The following is a 15,482-nucleotide window of genomic DNA, read 5'->3' as shown; positions in this document are numbered from 1 at the left end:
ATTTTGAACCTTGTAAAGTTCACATTGAGACCATTGGGTTGTAGGGTTCCAAGGCGGAATATGAGGTTCTGTTCGCCAGTTTCCGGGTGGCATCATTGTGACACTGGAGGAGGCCCAGGATGGACATGTCGTCCAGGGAGTGGGAGGGGGAGTTGAAGTGGTTTGTGACTGGGAGGTGCAGTCGTTTGTTGCAAACCAAACGTAGGTGTTCCACAAAGCGGTCTCCAAGCCTCCACTTGGTCTCCTCGATGTAGAGGAGGCCACATCGGGAACAGCGGATACAGTATACCACATTAGCAGATGTGCAGGTGAACATCAGTTTGATGTGGAAAGTCTTCTTGGGGCCTGGGATGGGGGTGAGGGGGGAGGTGTAGGGGCAGATGTAACACCTCCTGCGTTTGCAGGGAAAGGTGCCGGGATGGTGGGGCTGGTGGGGAATGTGGAGCGGGCAAGGGAGTCGTGGAGAGAGCGGTCCCTCCGGAAGGCAGGTAAGGGTGGGGAGGGAAATATATCCTTCGTAGTGGGGTTAGATTGCAGGTGGCGGAAGTGGCGGAGGATAATGCGTTGAATCCGGAAGTTAATGGGGTGATACATGAGGACAAGTGGAATTCTGTCTTTGTTTTTAGTGCGGGTAGTGGGCGTGAGACCTGAGCTGCAGGAAATGCGAGAGATGCGGTCGAGGGTGTTTTCGACCACTGTGGGGGGAAATTGCGATCCTTGAAAAACGAGGACATCTGGGATGTCCGGGAGTGGAACGTCTCATCTTGGGAACCTACGCTCAGTTCGCGACAAACGACAACACCTCCCAGTCGTGAACCACTTCAACTCCCACTCCCACTCCCTGGACGACTCCTCCAGTGCCACAACGATGCCACTCGAAGGCTTGGAGGAACAGCCCTTCATATTCCGCCTTGGAACCCTACAACCCAATGGTCTCAATGTGGACTTTACGAGTTTCAAAATCTCCCCACCCCTGACCTCCTCTCAAGACCAGCGCGCCCCCCCCCCACCTCGTCCCCACCTCTGACCTGACCGTCTTCCCTCCCACCTACCCACCCCTCCCTCCTCACTGACCAACCCCCATCCCAACTCCCTATCCACACTCACCTGTACTGGCTTCATCCCCACCTCCTTGATCTGTCCGACTTCTCTCCACCTATCCACTCCTCTATTCACCTTCTATCACCGCCTCTCCCTCTCTCTATTTATTTTGGAGCTCCCTTCCCCTCCCCCACTTCTGAAGAAAGGTCCAGATCCAAAACGTCAGCTTTCCTGCTCCTCTGATGCTGCTTGGCCTGCTGTGTTCATTCAGCTCTACACCTTGTTATCTCAGACTCCAGCATCAGCAATTCCTACTATCCCTGAGTGAGTTACTAAATGAAATGCTTTTATAGATCAGTATATTTCAATCACCAATATTTTTATCATTTTTATCAAATCTTATGATTAAACGGAACACCTTTTGGTGTCTTTATAGCTTGATTTGCGTATACACTAAGACTACTAAACATATGCCATAAATAATTCTTAAAGTACTGGTCTTGGTATTGTTTAGGTGTCAGGATGTTGTGTGTGTTCTTGTAGAGTTTGGTCTGTTACCCTTGATAATGAGATTGCACCATGTCCTGGCAATACGCCACACAGTGCCACTGGTAATGCTGGAAGTTGCTAATCTTATCTCACTGATGGAGATTGCTGATATGCACTGTGCGTAGGAGGCAGCCCAGAGAAGCTTCACTCGGCTGATCCCAGGCATGGAGGGACTGCCTTATGAGGAGTGGTTGAGTAGGTTGGAACTGTGCTGTTTGGTATTTAAAGGAACGAGAGACGACCTTATTGAAACCTGCGTGATTCTTTCAGAGTTTGAAGGGGTAGATACAGAAAGGTTGTTTTCCCCTTTTTGGGAGAGTCCAAGACCAGATGGTATAATCTGGGAAGAGGAATATTGTCTCTGTGTGTGGTGAATCTGAGGTGTAGGGGCTGGGTTGTTCAGTAATTTGAATGGCTGAGAGAGACAGATTTGTAATCAGTGAGGGATTTGAGGGTTATAGGATAAAGGCAGGAAAGTGCAGTTGAGGATTAGCCATGATCTCGTTGAATGACCGAGCACGCTCGGTGGGTTCAATGACCAACTTCTGTTCCTAGTCTTCTGGCCTCGTGTATTTGAGGCTCAGGATTTAGTTCAGTAATGACAGACATCCGACTTTGAGATGAACAAGTTGGCGGTTACTAGTCTTAGTGCATAAGCATTGCTGGCAAGGCTGACTGACTCTTACTATCCATTCCCAGTGCTGTCTTGAGCTGAAGTCCACGTAGTGGTTCCATGTTGCTGTGCACGGTATCATTCTCGTATCTGTTTTACAGTGACCAAGTTTCATATTACACAGCACATAAACTGCAGTTTAAAAGAGTGTTTGGAGGGCTTTTTGAAATCTTCAAAGCAGCTCGTGATTAGAACAGCAGACATGCGAATGGATAGCCTTGTTACTTCACTACACTGTTTATAACGAACATTGACTGTAACTTCCCTTTGATCAGTGCAGACCCGATGACGATGATTTGAACATAGCATAGGAAGAGGCCCTTCGGCCCACCATTTCAACTCCGACCATGATGCCATTCTAAGCTAATCCCATCTGCCTGCATATGGTCTGTATCCCTGTATTCCCTGCCTGTCCATGTGTTTATCTAAATGCCAGTTAAACATTGCTATTGTATCTGCTTCTACCACCTCCCCTGGTAGCGCCTTCCAGGCACCTACCACCATCTGAGTAAAAACCTTGCCTCACACATCTCCTTTAAACTTTGCCCCTCTCACCTTAAACGAGTGCCCCCTGGGAAAAAGAGTCTGACTATCCACCTATCCATGCCTCGCATAATTTTATATATTTATATCATGTTGCCCCTCAGCTCAGCAAAGGGTGGGTCCCCTCAAGGACAAAGGAGGGAATGTATGTGTGGAACCAAAGGACATTTGACTTCTCCCTGATCTCCCACTGCACGTTGTCTATGGTAATTCCAGTGTGCAGTGGTTGTTACATATGGTGATCCTGTATACAAGTATCCCACTTATGCAGGAGACCCTAAGTCTGACCTTCTGATCCCCTCATTTCACCCCCCCCGTTGTCATCTCTAGTCACGTGTCATCCAAGTTCAACTCTTTTCCATCATCTTCAGTACTTTGTGACTGACAAACAGAAAAGTTTTCAGAGAGAGTGCAACAAAACGCTCTTTTAGAAATGCCTACGTTTCTTTTTCTCCCAAGATTTTCAGTCGGGTTCCAATTTCTAAAGGTTCCCGGACTGCCCTGAGGAATTGGTATCTTCACTATAGCATGTTGCTGCGCCAACACATACTGGGAATGGGAATGCATTAACGTTCCAACCTGTTACCTTGCATTCATTGCACTGAGACTCATTTTCAAAGCAAATCTCTACTTAATGAGCATGACATTTGAAACTTGCAAATGTGGTTCTCCCCCAACCGAGACAGCCGTTTCGATCAGTCTGGCTAATGGCAGTAATGTAATCCATGGGTTTTGATAATGTATGTTAACCTCTGGAGGATCGCTGGTGCAGGCTGTGTGTCACCAGAGCCCCTGAAGTGTGTGCTGCAGCTTTGTAGTTCCCCTCTACCTGCCTGTTCAAGTGGTGTCTGTTTACATGGCCATTTTGATCTCCGGAAGTCTAACCTAATGGCCTGGTTTGCTCATAAACTCACAGCTGTATAACCCGCAGGTTGGAATTTGCCATGTATATGTTTGTCCTTTGTCTGAAAGAAAGACTTTGTGCTTACCTCGGATCCTTCATGCCTATTGAAACGCCTCAGATTGTATTCCTACTGATTACCGTATTACAATTTCCCTGCGCCGCTGACAGGATCTCATTGTTTAAAGACGACAGGAATTTACATAGCTCCTTTCGCAACCTTGAGATATTCCCGAAACACTCTGCAGGTATTTTCAAAGAGGCCTGGCTGGTGTCATGTCGGGAATGAAGCAGCCAGTTAGTACACAGCAAGATCCCACAGACCCTGATCAGTTGGTGGTCCAGATAATCTGCTTTGGTTAATCATTGAGGGCTATATATTGGCTGTGATGCCAGGGGGAATGCTGCTGTTCCTGTTTAAATAGTGCCATGGGACTTCACACGTCCAATTGAACCAACAGATAGGGCCTTGATGAACCTGCCCTCTGATGAATGGCACCTCGAACAAGGTGGCACTCTCCTAGAGCTTCACTGGTAGTGGTTATGAGCAGAAGTCCTGTCGGCATCGCTCACAGGCTCCTTTGTGAAGCCTCCGTTGTCAAAAAGCCAACTGATGCATGTCATTGAGATTCGAAGGTGAAGAGTGGCCCTTTTGTGCCACATCCTGGCAGTCACTCAAGGCACCTGAAATAGCTGGTGTGTGCTTTAACCAAGGAGCCTTTCTCCAGGGAAAGGCAGATAGACCATTGCTGCTGGTTTCTCCACAGGGGTGAAGACCCATTGCCTAGTACCTCGTGCACTGCCTCTTTGGGTATGCCTTTGGGCACACCCGAAGTTACCTCTCTCTCGTGATTCTCAAAGCGGGAAAGAGGAGCTTTTGTGGTGCCCCACTACTGTCTTTGCAGTTTTTAATCTCAAACTTGGACTGTCTCCAAGGCTAATGAGCCATACCTGCCTGTTATAACATGGTGTGGTGGTATAGTGCTTAAATTACCCAACCAGGAATCCAGAGGACATGAGTTCAAGTTGTCTTTTAAAATAAACTGAACAAAATGACCATGTCAGTGTGGGATTGGAGATAGATACTCCATTGTTTTACTGATATCTTTTTGTAACAGAAACCTGTTTTTACCTGCTCTGGTGTATATATGATTCCAGTATCGCCAATATAGTGGGCCCTTGCTGATATAAAACTCTCAGGCTCCTTCAGTCAAACCAATCCTTTGGCAATGAAAGATGGACAATAACGTCTGCAAATGACTTGCCATTTAAAAACAAACCTTTAAAGGAAATATTTCTTTGAAAAATGCCTCGAGGATTGTTTGTCCTGAGCTGCTGAACATCGGATATAGGAGCACAATTAGGCCATTCGGCGCATCGAGTCTGCTCAACCATAACTCAACCATTTAATTATGGCTGATAAATTTCCCAACCCCATTCTCCTGCTTTCTCCCCATAACCCTTCCCCCCCCCCCCCCCCCCCCCCCCCCCCCCCCCTTAACTATCACGAACCTATCCATCTCTGTCTTAAATAAACTCAATGACATGGCCTCCACAGCCCTCTGTGACAATGAGTTCCACAGATTTACCACACTCTAGCTGAAGAAATACCTCCACATCTCGGTTCTAAAAGGATTGTCCCTTCACTCTGAGGGTGTGCCCCTCATGTCCTAGTTTCTTCTATTCGTGGAAACATCTACTCCATGTGCACTGTAAAGCATACACTCTCAGTGTTCTGTAAGTTACAACAGATCCCTACTCATCTTTCTAAACTCCGTCAGGTACAGACCCAGAATCCTCGTGACAAGCCCTTCATTCCCGGGATCATTCTTGTGAACCTACTCTGGACCCCCCTCCAAGGCCAGCACATCCTTCCCTAGATACAGGGCCCAAAACTACTCTCAATATTCCAAATGTGGTCTGACTAGACCCTTATACAGCCTCAGCAGTACATCTCTGATCCTCTGGTCTAGCCCTCTTGAAATGAATGCTAACATTGCATTTGCCCTCCTAACTGCCAACTGAACCTGCATGTTAACCTTAAGAGAATCCTGAACGAGGATTCCCAAGTCCCATTGTGCTTCAGGTTTCCGAAACCTTTCCCCGTTTAGCAAATAGTCTATGCCTCTATTCTTCTTACCAAAGTTCATAACCTCACACTTTCCCACATTGTAATTCCATCTGCCCCTTCTTTGCCCACTCTCCTAGCCTATCCAAGTCCTTCTGCAGACTCCCCGCTTCCTCAACACTACCCTTCCCCCCCCCCCCCCCCCCCCCCCCCCCCCCCCAATCTATCGTTGTGTTGTCTGCAAACATAGCAACAGTTCCTTTGTGCAGATTGTTAATGTATAATGTTAATAGTTGTGGTCCCAACACTGATGACCCCTGCAGAACCCCACTAGTCACCAGGTGCCATCCTGAAAAAGACCGCGCTCTCCCCACTCTCTGCCTTCCCCACTCTCTCCTCTATCCTTGCCCATGACATTATGGACGCTTATTTAGCTGCCTTGTCCAAATTATTATGGTTGAGTGTTCCACGGCAGCCTGATTGGATCAGCAACCCCTATCCCAGAGACCTTCTGGAGCAACGTGCAATCAGACTGGATGTTTTGCTGCTTTTTTTGCAGTGGGGGTGCAGTTTGTATTACAGCTGAAACACAAAACCTTCTTTTCCCACTTTTTTGTCATTTGGCTATTCCCTCGAGCAGCAATTGGTTACAAAATGGGAAGAGAGGGAGTGTGGCAGAGAAGCAGCCGCTTAGCTTTTGGTGGGAGAATGACAACCCTTGACACATTCCACCCCCACCCCCCATTAATACCTGGAAGGAAAGCTGTTTGTTAAGCAGCTAATGCTGATGAAGTGGGTTACACGTGTTACCATGGTTTCAGAGGAGAGGCATGGGGTTTGAGTCGGGCTGTGTGCACTCAGTCTGAGAGCCTGTCATTGATGGCTGTTTTGGGGAGGGGGTGGATTTAATCACAAGGGATTGCCTGAGGGGAGGGCCTGAGCCCTGGGCTGGAGCTAATGTGAGGAATGTGGTGCCCCCTGCATGTGTGTGGCTGCGTCCCTTGTTCAACACTGTTTGCTACAGCCCTGTGGAGTCAGTGAGAGAGCCAGGCCGACTTGTCCTTGTTCCATTGTTACTGTCTGAATGGCTGCGAGGAGGAATCTACACGCTAGGCTCGATGTGCATTGGGGCGAGGTGACTGCAGTTTTACAGCTTACTCTCTGCTGTCCTCGGACTGTAAGTGGGGTGTGAGGTGTTTGATTTTTTTTGTTCTTTGTTTTTGATCTGTGTTTCTCCCCCACCCAAATGCCTGCCCAGTTGGGTAGGTTCCGACCACGTTGATCTTTCTTGGGGGAGTGTGTTTGCCTCGGTTATCGTCTTTGTGTCTTCTGCCTGTTTGCTCACTGTTCTGGCATTCTCTGAACCTTGCCCACCTCCCCCTCTTCCAGCCCTCCCTTTGACGAAATGCTTAATGCCACAGGGGCCCAAGGTGGTGCAGTGCATTGTAAGTATAGTTTTCTCTTCTCCCTCCCTCTCTTCCCAGACAGGACTATGGGGAGGAGTGTGCCTTAACCAGTTATGGCTTCAGCCATGTGCGGCCCTCCCCCTCTCCAAAGCTGGGGAAGACTTGCATTTGCGTAGCACCCTTTTGCGATCTCAGGACGTCACAAATAGGCAGCCGAGTGCTTTTATGAGCAGCTGGTGCTTGTCGTCGGAATTGAGCAGGGCAGCGCAGCACGCTCCCAAAGACTGTCACTGAGGGGAAAAAGTGGGCAGTCCCCTTTTAGTGATGTTTTGATTGGGGGGGGAGGAATAAAAATGATTGAGGATTTCAGGCATAACTCTCCTGTTCCTCCAGTGGTGCCGCGGGTTCTTTTACGTCCATCCAAGAGGGTCAGAATGGGGCTGTGGAACAACATCCCATGAGAAAAAAGGCTCCTCTGACCCAGCAACACCCCTCAGTCTCTTAGCCTCGATTGGAAGGGTTAAAGTTGAGAATATGTTGCTTTGGACGAGAGTCCTGTTTGTTTGGAGCAGTTTGTGACAGCTGCCCTATCCTTATGAAATATGTTGTTAGCTGTTGACTCAGTCCTAGCGTTGTTCAGAGTTGTTGAGCATTGATAGTGTGCTTCAGATTCCAGTTGCCACAGGGATTTCCACCAAATCCCCCCTCCCCTTGATAGGTTCATGCAGATGCTCCGGGAGTCGATGTCTTGCTGCATTCTTTGGCTGGCTGTGTCATAACACTGGTTTCTGAAGAAACGTCAGCTTTCCTGCTCTGATGCTGCCTGGCCTGCTGTGTTCCTCCAGCTCCACACTGTGTTATCTCTTAACACTGGTAGTGCTTGCAATTGAGTTCACACGGTCACATGGTTATCGCGCCTGAGGTTTGTGGTATTTGTGGGTGGAAAGATGCTGCCACCATTCCGTTTGCCTTTAGACTGAGCTAACCGGGCTATTCACTTTTACAGTCATAAAGAAACAACCACTAATGAGTCTTAACAAGAAGAGGCCCTTATCTTCACACAGTGTAGTTTATTGTATGATCGCGGTCAGGTAACTGTTTCATGTAGGCAATAACACCGTGACTAAGCCTGTGGGGAGAATTGTGGCTGTGGATCTGGATGACATCCTTCAACGTTCTCCCTTATCTCCACTCCAAACGTGGATGTCATCATCAGTCTGATGGGATCTCAACGAGGTCTCCTACATTAACCCTTTCAGAACCTTAGACAAAACAAATCATTGGGATCCGTACCTCATGACCAGAACAAAAGAAAGAACTTTCATTTAGATGGCATGGAATTGTTGTTCATGATATAGTGTTGACGATCCATTTGTGCACAGCAAGATCCCAATAACAGCAATGAGATCGTGGCCAGGTACCTTGCTCTTGGGTGTGGGTTGAAGGATAAATGTTGAGTCAGGACGTTAGCCAGAATTTCCTGAATCGACTTTGAACAGTGCCAAGTGGGGGAGCGGCCTAGATTGAAACCAGAGGGAAGGTGTGGAGGTTTCAGCTGGGAATATTGGGTTGAAAAAAATTTGAGAGGCACAGGTTTTGCCAAAGCGATTATTAATTTCATTCCTTGTCTCACACTGTCCTTTCTTCACATCATGGAAGATGGCTATTGGCAAGATAATAGACCTCATTGTAATGTATAAGAGCCCCATGCATTGCCATGGTAACACCCTGACTTTGGTGAGCCTTTTTAAGGATTAAAGGCAATGAGACAAAGTAATCTGTCTCAATGTAAACGGAGAAGCTCTGTTTTAAAGGCAGATTTACATATTGATGAATGATATAGGGACAAATAATCATTTATCAGGGCCTACCCTGAATATTATCCAAATTCAAAATGGCCTGAAGCGCACTTTGTACAGCAACAATTTGCATTTATGTAGGGCCTTTAATTGACAAAATTGTCCTTTTGGCACTTCACAGAGAGTGATGGACAAATTCCAAACCCAGATCAATGAAGGAGATGTTTGGAATGGCGGTGGCCATAGGCTTTGCTGAAGAGAGGGGTCTAAAACAGAATGGAATCTTGGTGATGGTGGCGGGGGGAAACTGGTTGGGGGAGGGTATTCCAGATGGTAGGTGGCTGAAGGCACAGCCACGGATTGTGGGGACATAAAGGGTAGGGGCATGCACAGGGGAGAGTTTTAGGGGGTCAGCTCTCAGGCTACAATGAGCGGCAGATGGAGTTTAATTTGAATAATTGCGAGGTGTTGCATTTTGGTAAAACAAACAAGGGCCCTGGGTAGTGTTGTAGAACAGAGAGACCTAGGAGGTTCAGGTACATAATTCTTTGAAAGTTGCATCACAGGTAGACAGAAATAGTAGGAACTGCCAATGCTGGAGAAGCTTCAAAATCTCCCCGCCCCCGACCGCATCCCAAAGCCAGCCCAACTCGTCCCCGCCTCCCTAACCTGTCAGTCTTTTCTCTCACCTATCTGCTCCTCCCACCTCAACCCCCCCCCCCACCCCCCTAACCTGTCCGTCTTCTCTTGATTGATCTACCTCCATTGTAACTCCCCACCTACACTCACCTTTACTGGCTCTATCCCCGCCTCCTTGACCTGTCCGTCTCCTCTCCACCTATCTGCTCCTTTATCCATCTTCCATCCGCCTCCCCCCTCTCTCTATTTATTTAAGAATCCCCTTCCCCTCCCCCATTTCTGACGAAAGGTCCAGACCCGAAATATCAGCTTTCCTGCTCCTCTGATGCTGTCTGGCCTGCTGTGTTCATCCAGCTCCACACCTTGTTATCACAGATAGAGAGGGTGCTTAAGAAGGCATTTAGCACACTTGCCTTTATTGCTCAGACCACTGACTATAGGAGTCAGGACGTTGGTGAGGTGTCTTCAGGAGTACTGTGTGCAGTTCCGGTCACCCTGCTAAAGGAAGGATATTATTAAACTGGAGAGTTTTCAGGATGTTGTTGGGAAAGGAGGGTTTGAGTTATAAAGAGAGGCTGGAACTTCTTTCACTGGAGCATAGGGGGTTGAGAGGTGACCTTCTCAAGGTTCATTAAAATCACAAGGGGCAGAGATAAAGTGAATATCAAGGGTCTTTTCCGTAAAGTCGGGGAGTTTAAGAAGAGGGGGAGTATTCTTAAGGTGAGAGGAGCGAGATTTTAAAAAGTCATAAGAGGCAAATTTTTTACACAGCGTGGTTCATGTGTGGAATGAACTTCCTGAGGAAGAGGTGGATGTGGGTGCAGTTAGAATGTTTAAAAGACACTTGGATAAGTACATGAATAGCAAACATTTGGAGGGATATAGGCCAAACACAGGCAAGTGGGACTAGTTAAGTTTGGCAACATGGTCAGCGTGGACTAGTTGGACCGAAGGGTCTGTTTCCATGCTGTATCACTGTACAGAGATATAATGGGGATGAGGCTGCTACATTCATAAAGGAATATGAACGTGAGGGTGAAAGTTTTATGTTTGAGGTCTTCAGGTCCAGGAGCCAATGTGGGTCTGTGAGCACCAGGGCTGATGGGCGAGTGGGGTCTTGATGTAGGATGGCATGTAGGGAATGCAGGACCAGCAAGGGTGGACTGATTGGCACTTTCCAAAGGAACTCTTCAAACAATGTCAGCAGTTCCAATCCCGAATGCCACTGTATTCACCTCATGGTTGTGGGATCCTGGACTGCCTGATGTTTATATACAGCAACCCACGAACAGGGCAGGGGTGTGGGCTTGCAATGCCATCACAAGCTGTACAGCAGTTTCCATCTCCGTAGTGCTGGAGGGAGGCTTTGTATTTTGATTAAGGGTTGATCCACAGGAGGGAAGAGACTAAAGAATGGAGTCCTTTCTTGGATAATTTTTAAAAAAATCATTCTCTGGCTGTGGGCATTGCTGGTGAAGCTGTTATTGATGGCCTGTCCCTAGTTGTCCTGTGAGGGTGATGGGGCACCTTTTTATGCCGTTACTGTACACGTGATGATCCTTTCTCACAGTTTTGCTTCCGTTGAGTGGCTTGCTGGGTGACCTGTGTCAATTTGATTTGGATTACACTTGTATCATGTGGCTAGGAGGATTTAGCTACATTACAACACTATACAAATGCAGTTATTATTGTGGGTATGACCATGTCCAATATTCTTATTGTATGGTAAGGTGCCGTTTTTCAGTTGGTTTTGTCACTGGTAACTATATTGTCCTGTTCACTGCAAAAACACTTACCATGTAGTAAGCTAATGACGTACCTTGAGATGCTTTACTAATGTAAAGGCACTATACAAATGCAATTTGCTGTTCTTTTTTATGCACATTGACTTATATCCATCACTTTTACCTGTCGGTTGTTGTGTAGCATTTTGTGTTATGCTAGTTGGCTTCACAAAGAAACAAGTGCGTTTTCTCACATTCGCTCAAGAAAATTGGCAACGAGTCGACAGTATTGTGTAACATTTGGAGAGATTTACTTCTCCACAACAATGTGCAAGATTATGTAAACTCCCGAAACCTTCCTACAACTCCTGCGCTCCCTTCACAGAAACTGGGGAAGCAACTTCAGACCTGTGGCCTCACCTTTCTAATTTTAGGTTCATGCTTTATAGGCAGAATTGCTGGCTATGTATTGTTTTACATTGATGTGACGTTGAGGTTAGTATCCATTGTGACTGGACTGGCTTGAATCCACCAGGATGAGAGTGCACCTTTGGGCAGGAATCTAAATGTGTGTTTTTGTTACGAAAGAAAGAGGTCCATGGATTTATATAGCATCTTAGTTTGGCAGACTGCTTAAGATTCAATGAATTGCTGTTTTTGTGTTGTTACACATCAGCCAAATTGTGCACAGGAAGCTCCAACAAACTGTGAATGAGTGAAGTGACCAGCTCTTCTTGGCAGAGGCAGGAATGTTGGACATCTTTCCAGCAGTGCGCAGGAGATCCTCTACATTTATCTGAGGGAATCGAGGCACCTTTTGATTTAAGGCTTTGTTTTAAAGCCTGAACTTGTGACAACGCAAGTTGCAGTGCCGGCCTAGTTTATGTGCTGAAGCCTAAGGTTTGACTTCACTGCCCTTCAGCCCTGAGGATCACTGCTGACCAAAGGTGCTACATCAGATGTTCCCATTTCCCTCAAAGTGCTCGAGTGGGATCATTGGAAGCCCTATTCATATTGTGGAAGTAATCAGATTCTATGATTGTCAGGAAATGAGCTCCATCGCTTAATGTTCATTCCAAATCCCTTTGCAGTTTTATCAATGGCAATCAGTCGTAGCTACTTATTGTCTTCAATACAGCCATAAAACCATAAAGTGGAGGAGCATAATTGAGCCATTTAGCTTGTTGAGTTTGCTGCACCACTCAATGAAATCATGGCTGATCTGATAATCCTCAACTCCACTTTCCTGCCTTTTCCCGATTCTCCTTGATTCCCTTCCTGATTAAAACTCTATCCATCTCAGCCTTGAAAATACCGAACCACCCAACCATGAAAGCTCGTGCAGTAAGGAGAAGAATCCGACCCCACCACCAAAGACATTTTTCCCTCCCCGCCCTTATCTGCTTTCTGGAGGGACCACTCTCTCCGTGACTCCCTTGTCCGCTCCACACTCCCCACCAGCCCCACCACTCCCGGCACTTTTCCCTGCAACCGCAGGAAGTGCTACACCTGCCCCTGCACCTACCCCCTCACCCTCATCCCAGGCCCCAAGAAAACCTTCCACATTAAACAGATGTTCACCTGCACATCTGCTAATGTGGTATACTGTATCCGCTGTTCCTGATGTGGCCTCCTCTGCATAGGGGAAACCAAGCAGAGGCTTGGGGGTCCGCTTTGCGGAACACCCACGCTCAGTTCGCACTAAACAACTGCACTTCCCAGTCGCGAACCATTTCAACTGCCCCTCCCATTCCTTAGACAACATGTCCATCCTGGGCCGCCTCCAGTGCCACAACGATGCCACCCGAAGGTTGCAGGAATAGCACTTCATATTCTGCTTGGGAACCCTGCAGCCCAATGCTATCAATGTGGACTTCACAAGCTTCAAAATCTCCCCTCCCCCTACCGCATCCCTAAACCAGCCCAGCTTGTCCCTGCCTCCCACCTATCCCCTCCTTCCACCTCAAGCCCCACCCCCATCTCCTACCTACTAACCTCATCCCGCTTCCTTGACCTGTCCGTCCTCCCTAACTCCCCACCTGCACTCACCTTTACTGGCTACACCCCCGCCTCTTTGACCGGTCTGTCTCCTCTCCACCTATCTTCTCCTCTATCCATCTTTTATCCGCCTCCCCCTCTCTCCCTATTTATTTCAGAATCCCCTTCCCCTCCCCCATTTCTGAAGGAGTGTCTAGGCCCGAAACGTCAGCTTTCCTGCTCCTCTGATGCTGCTTGGCCTGCTGTGTTCATCCAGCTCTATACCTTGTTATCTCAAATTCCTCCCCATCCTTTAATCTGAGATGATGCTGTCTGGTCCTAATCCCTCTTGGGAGGGAAAACCACCTTCCTGCATCAAGCCTCCCTGTTTTTATACTCCGTTCCCTTTGAAGTAAAGGCTATTTGAGATGCTAGCTTTTTGTGACTTCCGTGCAACATCTCCTATTGAACTTCAGAAACAAAAACAGAAGTTGCTGGAAAAGCTCAGCAGGTCTGGCAACATCTGTGAAGAGAAATCAGAGTGACCTTTTTTCAGACTTCCCCATTGAACTTCTCGTAGGCATGCGGCAATACTATATCGAGCCAAAATCCAGTCGATTGCACGAGATGTCTGAAACCTTGGCCAGAGAGACAGGACTTCGGGAAGAGTTTAAAGGAGAACCAGTCAAGGTTCAGGTAGAGAACCCCAGAATGTGGGACCTGGGTCATGGAAGGAAGTGAAATACTGGCAATGTAGAAGACAGTCCCAGCCAGAGCAACAGAGAGCTTTGGGGGTAGAGAGAGTTTTGAGGTTTTAAGGGTGAAGGATTGTACGGAGAGGTGAGGGAGGTCAGTGATGAGGCCATGGCAAAGTTGCAATTATAGTTTTAACTTTGAAGCCTTGGAGCCAAAGTTGGCTAGCAGAGAGACATTGGTAATGATTGAGTGAGATTGTGTGCAGGGTGACAATGCATTTATATAAGCGACGTTTATCAACTGAAGTTGCCCCAGTTCCAGTGGAGTTGAGTACTTTTGAGGTCAGTGCTGTAATGTCGAAAACAGAGCAGCCAGTTTACATGCAGAAAGATCCCACAACGATAAGATGAGCAGCTAATCTGTCTTTATGACTTGGGAACTAGGGGAGAACTCCCTTAACCCGCTTTGTAGCAGTAACATAAGGGTCTTTCTTATCCATCTAAGAGCAAGAGCTGCTCCGGTTGATTCTCCTAATAAGGTATGGAATAAAATTTACTCAGTTGTTGTAAAAAAACCCATCTGGCTCACTGTTCTCCTTTAGAAAGGATATCTGCCATCCTTACCCAGTCTGGCCTATGGGTGACTTCATTGACCCTAGCACACCACTTCATTCGAGGGCAGTTAGGGACGGGCAACAAATGCTGGCCTTGCCAGGAATGCCCGCAGCCCACGGGTAAACGGGTCATACCTGGGTCTCCATGTAAGCAAAGGGTTTACCAGTGTCATTCATTTTGTTAAACCTCCATGGATTTGTGGATTTGGACAGTGATGGTGAGCTGTCTTTCATGAATTATCTGGATTAGTTCTTTCAGCAAACTGCTGAACCAGCTGGTTCAGGGAGCTGCGCTGCAGTATTTTTTTTTCCTGCGTAAATGTGTCGGAGCTCACTGGTACCTTAGTGGGAATTCTTGAGCTTGTTTCGAAATATTTGTACAGCGCTGCTGTGAAACAGCAAGGACCCATCATCTGGGGGTGAGCTTTGTGCTGTGAATGTGCAGGGTATGATCGAGTGTGTACAGTTTGATTCCAGTCCTGTGTAACATGTACCACTCTAGCTCGAGGGGCAGGTGAGGGGCCAGGTCCCTGGATTGTCAGGGCATCTTACGTCCTGTCGCTGAGGAAAGAGCAGAAGGGCTTGCCGAGTAGTTATCTGGGGCATGAATATTGCCATTACTGTGTATGTCCAGAGCTCACTGCTGGTTCAGACTTACTTACAGACTGACTTCCTGGAATCTCAGCAAATGCATGACTGAACCTACAGCTGACGGTGTCCCCATATTCTCTCAAGACCCCATGATTTGAAGATAACACAGTGTGTGGAGCTGGAGGAACACGGCAGGCCAGGCAACATCAGAGGAGCAGGAAAGTTGACGTTTTGGGTCGGGACCCTTCTTCAGAAATGGGCC

The 15,482-nt window shown here is 47.5% G+C and overlaps 1 protein-coding gene across 4 annotated transcripts in view; it reads left to right on the top strand.

Moving 5' to 3' along the window:
* shroom2a (shroom family member 2a) overlaps nucleotides 1-15,482 on the top strand; it is a 305,723-nt gene that overhangs the window by 126,198 nt on the left and 164,043 nt on the right. The window contains exon 1 of one of the 4 annotated variants that reach the window (XM_048602589.1): nucleotides 6,826-6,910. The exons of 2 other annotated variants lie outside the window; for them this stretch is intronic. In XM_048602589.1, coding sequence (XP_048458546.1) covers nucleotides 6,894-6,910 — 17 coding nt within the window. In that variant the 5' untranslated portion in view covers nucleotides 6,826-6,893. One more of the 4 variants, XM_048602590.1, reaches the window with a different exon arrangement.

The sequence above is a fragment of the Rhincodon typus genome, chromosome 11 (assembly GCF_021869965.1).
Source record: "Rhincodon typus isolate 14 chromosome 11, sRhiTyp1.1, whole genome shotgun sequence".
Classification (NCBI taxonomy): Eukaryota; Metazoa; Chordata; class Chondrichthyes; order Orectolobiformes; family Rhincodontidae; genus Rhincodon; species Rhincodon typus.
This window is presented reverse-complemented; position numbering and strand designations above follow the sequence as displayed.